This window comes from Pollicipes pollicipes, unplaced genomic scaffold (assembly GCF_011947565.3).
Source record: "Pollicipes pollicipes isolate AB1234 unplaced genomic scaffold, Ppol_2.1 Scaffold_6052;HRSCAF=7182_pilon_pilon_pilon, whole genome shotgun sequence".
Lineage (NCBI taxonomy): Eukaryota > Metazoa > Arthropoda > Thecostraca > Pollicipedomorpha > Pollicipedidae > Pollicipes > Pollicipes pollicipes.
In genome coordinates this window covers 24,472,828-24,484,355 of record NW_023596805.1, presented here as the reverse complement: position 1 = coordinate 24,484,355, position 11,528 = coordinate 24,472,828, and the positions used below count along the sequence as shown (strand labels likewise).

Sequence of the window (11,528 nt, the reverse complement as noted above, 5' to 3'; positions counted from 1 at the left end):
ACCGCAGACCTTTAGAACCCTGAATGAGTGGGATGGTGTTTTGATCGAGGTGCTGCCTTGTTCCTGTAGCTTTAGCACGGATCGTTGGCCGATCGGAGCTGTAGTTTGTCACATTCACTTAAGTTTCCCTGTTTGTTTTGTGATTATACCTCAATCAAATGCACTAAATTACAGTCCCGCGCTGAAGCGTCTTTAGTGGACAGGTTCGCAAAGTCAATCCAGGCAAATGAATCCTACGACACTTTGTCTTCGGGGCGTGTGTTTATTTTGGCTCTTCGATCTCTCATTGGCTGCATTACTTTCCGGAACCGGAAGGTTCAGCTCACAAAGCTCGAACATGAAACAATGGCTTATCCTTTGCTTCAGCTCTGGAATTCGACCGCAAATCATATGAGCGGTGTGGTCCAAATTCAAATTGCCGTAAGCATCACCAGAAGCCAAGAAGATCTCAAAAGCACTGGTGATGAGCATGCGCTGCGGGTTTTTGCACGATGCCTTCTTTTAAGCTGTCGAAATTATTTTGATTGTTGTTCTTTAGATCTCTGATATGTATCTTCAGTTTGGAGCATCTCGTTAGTCAAAGAAAATATCCCTGATTGGCTGAAAACATACACACACCTTGAAGCATGTAGTCAATTAAAAAATATTCCTGATTAGTTGAAAACATACCAAAACAAAGCAAGCCTAACCAAAGCAAATTAGCAGTCTCCACTAAAACAAAAGTCTTGCACTTGTGTGTGCCTGTGAAAGTCGCTGACAGAAGGCCCACGAGGTGGTTGGCCTTCTATCACCCACCGAATCTCTAGCACCATCCAACTTCCTTAGATCATCGAAAGCACCGTTGAGTAGCATCAGTACTTACAGAAGTTAGACAAGTCGCTGAGTGCTCGATCTTTCCCTCCGGGCTGAGCCGAGTGGACGGACGCGCGATTCATGTGTTGATGTTTAATGTTGATGTGTTTACATGTGTACAACGTTGTTTATTATGTTGCGGGGATTATTTTATCAGATCCATGCGTCTGTGATCAAGGGAGAACGTAGCTGACATGGCACCAATGCTTTTTTGAGGGGTGAGGGGGAGGTTAAACCATAGATGGAACAGGGCCATACGGCTCAGCTATGGGCCCGATGCTATGTGGATCATATCCCCATGGTCATTTCCTTCGCACGCCCATGTCTTTCCCGCTTCAACGACGCGCATCACACGATGTCGCCGATGATCACTCTCCACTCGTACACCAACACGAACGCGGCCGCCTTTTCGATACCCGACCCGCGACCCCGCTGCATCCGACTCAGTGCAGGTTACGTCCCGTCCACACCCCTAAGTCTTGACTCTGACTCCATCACCGGATGTCGCCGACGTCCCACCTGCCGCCGCCGCCGCCGGGACAGCTGGCGGACGCTCAACAATGTGGCGGCCGCCGGCCGGCGCCGCGTGCGTAAATTTAGCCGCTCCGGGATCGTGTGTCGCCACCGTCGCCGACGGCCGCGTCATCAGTGCCTCCGCGCCGCCAGGGAGGTTCCCTAGCTTCGGGAGCTTCGGCCTGAGTCGACCACCGCTCTGCGCGTCTTCGCTTCGCTCGCACCGCCACCGCCGCCGCCATGCCCGCCCCGCCGAAGAAGACCAACCCAGCGGACGATCCGGATCCGTCTCAATATCTGTGAGTACCGCTCTGACCTACTCTGACCGCTCTGACCTGTTCTGACCTGCTCTGACCTATTTTGACTTGGTTTGACTTGGTTCAACCTAGTTTGACATGCTTTGACCTGGTTCGACCCAGTTTGAGATGTTTTGACTCGGGTCGACCTAAGTTGACCTAGTTTCACCTGGTTTGACCTGGTCTAGCCTGCTTTTGAACCAGGTTTGACCTGGTCTTGCCTGGTTTAACTCGACCTGACTTGACCTGGTCTGACTTGCGTTACGATGTCTGTTCTAACTTGACCTGGTGACCTGTGTGTTGGTGACGTGACCCGCTGGCTGCCTTCTGGCCCTGTCTTTTAGTATTAACGTGAGATGACGCAAACCAGGCACGCAGCCTGCAATCCCACGTCTGACCTGATGTGACCTGGCCTTGCTCGGCCATCCACGACCGCTGCACCTGACCTGACCTCTTGACCTCCATACCGCAACTGGCCAAGAGCAGACACCAGCAGCTGCAGAAAATTAAGTCACGACGTTGAATTGGTTGTAGCTCACTAGACTCCGAAAAATGATCATTGATCAAATGCAATGGCTTACGGAAGTTAACCGTGGTCGCTAAGGTTAGCCTTAATCGCTAATTAGCGACAACTAGCCTTAATAGCCTAAGCGTCACCGCAGTCGTGTCGTCACATTGATTGAAATTAACGTGATCATTTCTTCGTCAACCATATTTCTAACGTTGATGAGGTACGGGAGTGCTACTCATGGACACACGGCTGCCGGAGCATCGTTTGCGGACCTGTCGCGGGTGGGGTTCCCTGCAGCGATGGCGCTCGCTCCTTTTTGGTGGGCAAACACGATGTTCAGCCTTTATCAGTGCGTTCCAAAAACTATCTGGTCACTACTTTTTCAAATGTTTTACTCCTATGAGCCGGCTAAGACAGCCTTTCAAATCAATCACTGCGTTAATTTCGGAAGTTCAAAGATATAGGCATACTACCTGATTGGTCTGGAAAGTCCAATTCCCCGATCTTTGAGGTTCTTTCCTTACCCGATCCGTGAGATTCTCTCGTTGTTTGTGCGGGGTTTCCTACCCTGCGCTGGCTCCAAAAAGTGCAAGCAATATTTTGTTCTCAGCTGATTCCAATGTGGTGTCAAGCTGCATATCTCAAGTAAACCCGCGAGAACCCGTGCGCCGGATATTTCCGCTTTAATCGTCAAGTACCATGGCAAACTGGATACTAATTTTGATCAGGAGTAGATTATGAAAATGAAATTTTAGACATTCAGCCATACCTGAATCTGTTTAATGTATTGCAATTATATACATGTCATTTTTAATAGAATACCCCGCATTATGTACGTGATATGTGCTTTGATAATTTAGGCACGAAGACGCCATCGCTAACAACTTTATCGTGCCATGATTACTGTTTTTAAGCGTGCTCCGACGTAATCGTCCGTGAAAATGTTGATGAAATCTAACAATCTGATCTGGCCTGCTCTGACTTGGCGCTACTTGATCTAACCTGACCCGCCTTGACCCGACGCGATCCGACGTGACAGGACTTGACCTGACCTTGCCGTCTCCGAATCAACCCTATTCGACCTTCCCTGACCTACCCTGACCTGGCTGACAAAAACCTCACGTGGCCTGCTCTGGAGTGATCAGAGCTGACCTGCCCTGACCTGGCTGACAATAACCTCACCTGTCCTGCTCTGGAATGATCAGACCTGACCTGACCTGACCTGACCTAGACTGACCCTACCTGACCTGACTGCGCCCTGCGGACAGGTACGTCTCGCTGGAGCAGAAGCGTATCGACCAGACCAAGCCGTTCGATGCCAAGACGGCCGCATGGGTGCCGGACGACGCGGACGGCTTTGTGCAGGGCAAGATCACCGGCACCAAGGGTGACCTGGTCACCGTGTCACTGCCCGGAGGCGAGGTATGACCGCGGCGGGGGGGGGGGAATGGGTGACCTGGTCACCGTGTCACTGCCCGGAGGCGGGGTACGACCACGGCGGGTGGCGTAATGGCCCAGTGGTCGGCGGCTAGGCTCCCACGTCCGGTCTCGGTCTCGGTCTCGAGCGGTGGTTACGGTCCCGGGGCCCGGTCTCGAACAGAGTTTACGATCTCGGGGTTCGGTCTCAGACAGTGGTTACGGTCTCGGGGCCCGGTCTCGAACGGTGGTTGCGTTCTCAGGGCCCGATCTCGAACGGTGGTTACGGTCTCGGGGTTCGGTTTCGAACAGTGGTTACGGTCTCGGGGTCCGGTCTCGAACAGTAGTTGCGGTCTCGGGGCCCGGTCTCGAACAGTGGTTACGGTCTCGGGGCCCGGTCTCGAACAGTGGCTACGATCTCGGGGTCCGGTCTCGAACAGTGGTTACGGTCTCAGGGCCCGGTCTCGAACAGTGGTTGCGATCTCGGGGTTCGGTCTCGAACAGTGGTTACGGTCCCGGCCGGCGCTCCATAAAACGGGAGTAACGACGTGCGTTGCGTTCTCCTCAAAAGTAAAAAAGAGGTATGAGAGTGCTGTGTCTATCGGTGTACCATGAGATATGCCAAATTGCGCACATTGCAATAGCCCAATTACAGTTACGCGCATTGCACCACACTGCATGCATTTTCAAAACTGAATACAGTAATTCGAGCTATCGTGAACTGTCATGAATCACGTGGGCTTGGAGCTAGATTTGGACATCCACAACCTTGTTGTGTTCTCCTGATGCTTACTTTTTCCAAAAGTTGCCGTTGCTTTAAGTTGTTCGCGTTGTCTCCAGAAACAAACAGGCTCTTTGCTGTCGCACGTCAAGCATGTGCCTAGCGTGGGGCAGAGCACTCATGGCTGGCGGCTCAGGACATAGAATAATCTAGAACTTAGGAAAGGTTATTTGCTCGAAGCAGCTGACTCGACCTGAAAAAGAGCAGCCGCGCGCCTGTACCGCACGCTCAGACGCGACATGACAGCTCGCAACCGCGCAACCATGGCAGCTCGCAACCACGCAACCATGGCAGCTCGCAACCACCTGTGAAAACAGGCGATTATTTTAACTGCTTTGAGTCCGCAAGAACGAACATATTGATCGCGTTACCAACAGACATTCTTGTTTCGTTCGCCACTTTGCTAATAATTCTCTCTGAGATACCTACTGTCGCGTGGAATCCAATGCAGCAGAACAGCACGAGCCGCCGCCGCTGTCTCAAGCCGCGAGCTTAAGACGGCGGTTGTAACGCCACTGCAACGAGCAAAAGTGGACCAGTGACTGGTCTGTATTTCCGCTTAACGGTGCATTGACTGTGACCATGACTCTGATTCCGCGTTCCAATTGCAGGAAAAGAACTTCAAGAAGGAGCAGGTCCAGCAGGTCAACCCGCCCAAGTACGAAAAATGCGAGGACATGTCCAACTTGACATACCTCAACGACGCGTCTGTGCTGAACAACCTGAAGCAGCGCTACTACATCAAGCTGATCTACGTGAGTACGGTCGCTGCTGGAGTTGTCTGACTCGAAGTCAGGATTAGCTGGAAAATAGCAGGACTGAGATGGGCTGGGGCTGAATGCTCACCTTTCATTGGTCTACTCGTTACGGCTATCCGTGCAAGAAGTTTCTTTTTTCAAATCTGGCCAATTGTAACAGACTTGATTCTCCTGCAACTCTCTCAGCAATGACACCAGCTCGGTCAGCAAATGTACGGATTCGTTGACCAAATCTTCTTGGATGTTTTTGCCCAAATTGCGTGATGTTTTCCTAAAACTGTTTGCAAAATGCATGTGTCTTAGAATCTATGACAACTAGTTTCACCTCACTTATGAGCTACTACATTTTACTCGCTTAGGATCATCAGACATAAAACTTTGATGTTAAATGATATCTACAGGAAACTAAGATAGCATCAAACAAAGCTGCGCTCACATCAAACAACAAACAACACTTCCATCGGTGCCACTTGTGCCACGTGATCTCTCAGCCCGTGACCTCCGACTGACCCCCCCCCCCCCCCACCGGCAGACCTACTCCGGCCTCTTCTGCGTGGCCATCAACCCGTACAAGCGGTTCCCGATCTACACCAACCGCGCCATCTCCATCTACAAGGGGCGCAGGCGCAATGAGGTGCCGCCCCACATCTTCGCCATCTCTGACGGCGCCTACACCGACATGTTGACCAGTGAGTGGGACCGGCGCCGTGCCCGTTGGACCAGTCAGTGAGTCCTGCGGCTATGTGCTCTTATTGCACCGGTCAGTTGGTCCTGCACCCACGCGATATCACTCTCACCTGCTTACTGCTCTTACTGCTCACTGCACATAGGTCCTATGTGCCTGAACGCTGACACGAATTACATGAATATTTATTTCCACATAGTTAACAGTGTTCATCATATATTTTTGCAGAAACTTTTACATTGATTCAAATTAAACTTGGCTGATTTCGGCTCCACCTTCAATTCCATTCATAGCCAAGTGCATGTAGACACCCGAAGAAGAACGCCTTTAGTTACATACTTTAACACTTCACAGGCTTTACAGAGGTGGTTGGTTTTGGTTATCTGGAGTCGGTCTATCATGCACTCCGGGCTATTTCATGGTCACATTTTACGCGCAATAGACTGAGGCTTCATCCATTTCGTATGAGATAAATGCATTATGCTTGATTCCGTCCACCCACTGCCCTGTTTTACACCGGGATTCGCAAGGCTTCGGATCGTTTACAATAAAGATATGTCGGATCGGTTTCATTGTATTGAGCTGGCTTAATTTGACGCAAAGTACTGGGCGGCAATACACCTCGTGGTGATCCGTAAGGTTAACTGGTTAGGGTTCAATGTGTTTAGGCAGTCTCGGTATGTTTGATAAGGTCAGGTTGGTTGAGTTTAACGCGGTCTGTTAAGCGTGGCTTGGTCCGTCGAATTGACTTGGTCCGTTGGACTAGGTTCGGTCCGATCATTTGACACGGTCTCATTTAACGAGTCCGGTCCGGTCTGGTCCGGCCCCTCTGTCCAATGACACCGGCTTGCCCACCAAATTTGGCGCGCCGGCGGCTCGTCTTACGCGCGCTATTTTTGGCGCGAGGGCAGTGTCACCGCGCGAAAACTCGGCCAATGGGCGGTGGCCGTGCGGGTGGCGCCAACGGCGGCACCGGCAGCAACCACAGCACGAGCAAATGGCCGCTCAGCATTGCCATAAGCTGATTGCGCTGCGGGATGTTGTTTATCGTCCTTTTGGCTGAAACCATTGATGAAAGCACATGGACGCCGATGATACAATGTTGTTTTTACAGCAAACACATGCCTTTGTAACCTATTTGCGCCTTCTTTTCAGACTCTGAAAACCAGTCCATGTTGATCACGTAAGTTTTTTCAAACTTCAAGCTTTTACTACGACACTAGTTTAACACTATCTTCTGGCGTAATATTTTGCGTCCATTTTGTGGAAAAATAGTTTGTCTTAGAAAGACGGTTGCTCCGTATTACCTCCTTGCGGATTCGCTTGCCTCAACGAATTCTCCTGTCCTTTCCATGATGGTGCATATCTCGTATATGTTACCAGCAACGACCATTTTGAGAGGCCGTTTCCTCTCTAAATTTTCCTTGCCTCGACGCAAAACTCCAGATGACCCCTTTTCCATCTCTGTTTCGTTCTCTGCTGACCTCAGAACGACCTATGACAAAAACTGATCTCCGCCTATCCTCTTCCTGGTCTGTGCCCGATTTATGTTGCAGCCTCAGACCTCTGTCTGACCTCTGACCTCTGTCGATCTATTTCCGGTCCCTACGTGACCTCTTCTTGGCTTCTTTTTGACCTCTTTGACCTCTTTTTGGCCGAGCTCCAATCACTTCTTTATACCTGTTTCCGACCCCTGTCCGATCTCTGTCTAACCTCATCTGATCTCTGACTGACCTTTACCTGACCCCTGCCCTCAGCGGCGAGTCGGGCGCCGGCAAGACAGAGAACACCAAGAAGGTAATCGCGTACTTCGCCAACGTCGGCGCGTCGGGCAAGAAGAAGGATGACGGCAAGGGCAACCTCGAGGACCAGGTGGTGCAGACCAACCCCGTCCTGGAGGCGTTCGGCAACGCTAAGACGACCCGTAACGACAACAGCTCCCGCTTCGTGAGTAGCTTTCTGGGTGAATACGTGAACGCGGGACGAATTTTGGAAATCGGGTGTGGTTTTCACGTGACTCGTGGGAGGCGAGGAACACTCGATTCGCCGGCCTTGCGCTGATGGGCTCATCGGATGCTGTTGATGTATCCACCTTTGCTATCTAGTAACCATGTATTGGTCGAGCCTTTTCGCCAAATGCTTCACGATGTCTACCTTGTGGAGTTGTTGGCTATGGCTGCAGGGAAAATTGACTTTACGATAGCTATTTAGTAACACTATTGAATAATGCTCCATCAATTATCATTCCATTCCGACGCGTGAGCCAGCGGCCCTTACCGCCATAGCGCCTTGGCTCGTGAGTGTATCGTACCACAAACCACGCGGCGATAGCCCCTGACGGTGTATACTGCACCGCAACACACCTACGTGGATATCCGCGCTGGTGTGCCTCGGCGAATATCCGATCTGGCTCATCTATAGTCTGGGCGACGTGAGGAAGCCACCACGACTGCGCTATCGGCGAACTCTAACCGACCCTCTCTGACGGCCTCTCTGCCTTTCTCACCCTGTCCCCGCTCCTACCGCAGGGAAAGTTCATCCGCATCCACTTCGGCCTGGCCGGCAAGCTGGCGGGCGCCGATATCGAGACCTACCTGCTGGAGAAGGCGCGTGTCATCTCGCAGCAGCCGCTCGAGCGCTCCTACCACATCTTCTACCAGATGATGTCCGGCGCCATCGACGGACTCAAAGGTGGGTTGACGCTGGGTAGCCGACCCCGAGGCGCTGTCTCAGGCCATGCCTGAGGTGACGTCTGAGGTCACGTCTGAGGTCATGTCCGAGGTCAGCGAGCTGTTGTGTGCGGGGCGGGTGTTCAGGCCCGCGGCACGAGCCGCCGTTGACGAGCTCCTGGTTCTCAGGCGCGGAGTGGGAGTTGGGACCGCTGAGGAGTGTTGGTTTCAGGCGGAGTGTGGCGGTGCCGTTTGACGTCATATCTGTGCGTGATGACACGTGATCCAGGCGCGTCACGACGGAAGCTCGTCTCATCGAATGTTTTTGTGACGCAGGCCCTTGCGCTTGCACATCGGCTACCGTCTGTCTGTCGATGAGGGAGACACGCGATCAGATACTCCACCTGCGGTGCGCTTGATTCAAAGCGGCGACATTCAATACATATTCGCGCATTGGCGATCCGTGAATAATCTATTTGAGTTCGTTAACCCAGGAACAAAGGGCAGAAGTTGTGGTGTGATTCGATCAGCGTGTTCACGCGTTCTGTCCACTCAAGCTAATGACGGCGGTTGAACTTAGTGACAGAGGGGGCTTGGTCACAACACACCATTCACTTGCACTCGTTTTCCGCAACCAAGCCGGCGCGTGGGCTCACAGTAATCCTCGGGGAGCGTGCCTCTGAACCCTTGCCAAATGTATTGCATACTTAAATACGTACGTGGCTAAATGTCGATAATGAAAATTTCAGGTAAACGGGTTAAAAGAAGAGGATCGAAAACATGCGACATCGCTTTACGACACGCAATAAAGTGCGCGTGCCTGAGGCGCGCCTAACTCGCGTTGCGGTAGACATATTTTAGTTGTGCACCATGTGAAGTCCTGCGCATGCCCTTGAAGCAAGCGATCAGCGTCCTCACGCTCGGCTCAAAGCCGCGACATTTGCGGCCCCCGTCACATTCGCCCTGCGCGCCCAGTCACCACCTGACCGACCGGCGTCTATGCCCGCGCAGCCATGTGCCTTTTGGGTGATGATATCAAGGAGTACCACTTCGTGAGCCAGGGCAAGACCACCATCCCCAACGTGGATGACGGAGAGGAGATGACGTTCACGGACGTGAGTTCGGCCTCCGAGCCGGGGGGCCAGGCTGCCGCCCCTGCGAGTGCCGTCTCCCCCCTGTCCGTCAGCACCCTTGTACCCCATGCGTCCCGCCACGATGATCTGTCAACATCGTAAGATTGCTAACAGGCCCGCTAGGTTCTGGGCAAAGTAATCACCGCCTGCGCAAACGGCGCGTGTTGGAATTGCCTGAGGGCTGGGCCTGTGCGGCTGGAGACCAACAAAGAAGGCGGATATGCATCCGGCGATTTGGGACATGCCCGCTGAAGCGAGACATATCCATTAAGACGAAGGGTAGTGGACACGAGGTATGATGGCTAGGATACACGAATCAGAATGGCTAGGATCCTTATCATTGAAAGCAAATGAAGCGGTTGTCCTCACTAGCAACAACGCAGATAGCCACGACTGAGACCTTCGACAAAAGACACATTGGAGCGAAGCTTGTGTGGAGCGCCTGCGGCCTTCTCTCGTTGCCCCGACATGTTATCGGCGGCGTGTGACCCGGCTGCGTTGGGCTCCAAGCTAACAGCTCTGTTCACAGCTGGGCTTCCTCTCCGCTTGTCTGACCTCGGCCGACTCCGTCCCCCCCCCCCGCATTGTGTCAGCTTTGGCCGCCGCCGCCGCCATGCCATGCTGGTGCATCATTGTGCGGTCCGATTTTTGCCTCGCTCGCGTGCTTGCGTCGCCCGGCGACCCCTGCCATTGGGATCTGCCCCCGTGACTGCGATGTGACTGTCTCGCCCGCCCACGGTCTGTTCCCCCGCCACTTGTTACGGTTTTATGCTGGAGGCTATCACCGCTGGATTTTGTGTGTGCAATTTACCCGCTGCCCACGCTATCTTAACCGTATCCACTCACTTCACGACCCTAGTCAGGCTCGCCCAATCACCACACTCCTGTTTTCCCTTTCCCTTTTAGGTTTTATACTTGGTTCTAAAGTATGTATTATGAGACGTTGTATACAGGCTCGCTAGTTCTGCTTTGAAAGATGCAGAAGTCATTGGAGACCAGTTAATAATGACTGCAATAGGCATTACCAGTAATATTTTATGATGCTCCTTGAATCATCTACCAGACGTTTCTTGAGTATTTGCCCACATTCACACCCATACCCTGACGTTTCAAAAATATAGGCCCTATCCAATCTGCTACCCATTCTGTGTGAGGGTCCATGGGGCTGCTCAACCCGTGGAAGCGTCCAGACTTTGCCTCCCGCCCAATCTTCAGCCTGACGTGTGGCAGTGCTGCCACGCTGAACCGTCGCCCTCCCGATGATCCCCGGCACTACTCGCGTCAAGCTCATCTCGCTGTTCCGCTTGTCCACCGCTTGTCCACCTTATCCACGTGGTCGTCTCCAACGCCGTCCACTGCTGTCTCTCTCTCCCCCCGGTCCGCCGGCACGTGTTTGTGATCCGGGTACGAAGGTCGCGCCGCCAGTCGGCGGTGGACGGTCGGCGGTAGGCGGTCCCGGGCCTGCGGTCACGAACAGTGTGCAGGCTGCCTGCTCTTGTTTTTCGCTGGCTTAAGCCTCCTGGCCAGTGCTATGCCCGGCCTGTTGCCCCCCTCCTCCCGTGCTGTCAACTGACACTCCTCACAACGACCACCGCCGCCGCTTCTCCCCCGCGCCGCTCTTCTGTCGCTCCCACAACATCTGCCGCTGTCGCTTGCATCTCCCCGCTCTCCGCCGGCGTGGGCGCCGCTCGCCTCGAGGTAACGCTGCCTCCGACCACCCCTCAGAGCTGGCGATCCTGAGTAATGACATCCACGACTACCACTACGTATCGCAGGGCAAAACGTCTATTCCGGGCGTCGACGACGGCGAGGAGATGACATTCACTGATGTAAGGCCCCTAGTGCGATCGCGGATCTGTTAGATGGTGTGTTGTTAGCGCCCAGACGGAGGGCGGGGTAGACAGCCTAGCGGAG

At 53.1% G+C, this 11,528-nt stretch overlaps 1 protein-coding gene across 30 annotated transcripts in view; it reads left to right on the top strand.

Moving 5' to 3' along the window:
• The first annotated feature begins 1,520 nt into the window (after positions 1-1,520).
• Positions 1,521-11,528, top strand: part of LOC119104254 (myosin heavy chain, muscle) — a 44,862-nt gene continuing 34,854 nt past the window's right edge. For 18 of the 30 annotated variants that reach the window (XM_037227941.1, XM_037227935.1, XM_037227937.1 and 15 more), the window contains exons 1-8: positions 1,521-1,664; positions 3,441-3,594; positions 4,981-5,124; positions 5,660-5,816; positions 6,968-6,995; positions 7,570-7,759; positions 8,341-8,503; positions 11,340-11,443. In XM_037227941.1, coding sequence (XP_037083836.1) covers positions 1,606-1,664; positions 3,441-3,594; positions 4,981-5,124; positions 5,660-5,816; positions 6,968-6,995; positions 7,570-7,759; positions 8,341-8,503; positions 11,340-11,443 — 999 coding nt within the window. In that variant the 5' untranslated portion in view covers positions 1,521-1,605. Of the gene's footprint in view, positions 1,665-3,440; positions 3,595-4,980; positions 5,125-5,659; positions 5,817-6,967; positions 6,996-7,569; positions 7,760-8,340; positions 8,504-9,492; positions 9,597-11,339; positions 11,444-11,528 lie in introns of all 30 variants that reach the window. The other 12 variants (XM_037227943.1, XM_037227949.1, XM_037227933.1 and 9 more) reach the window with 1 other exon arrangement.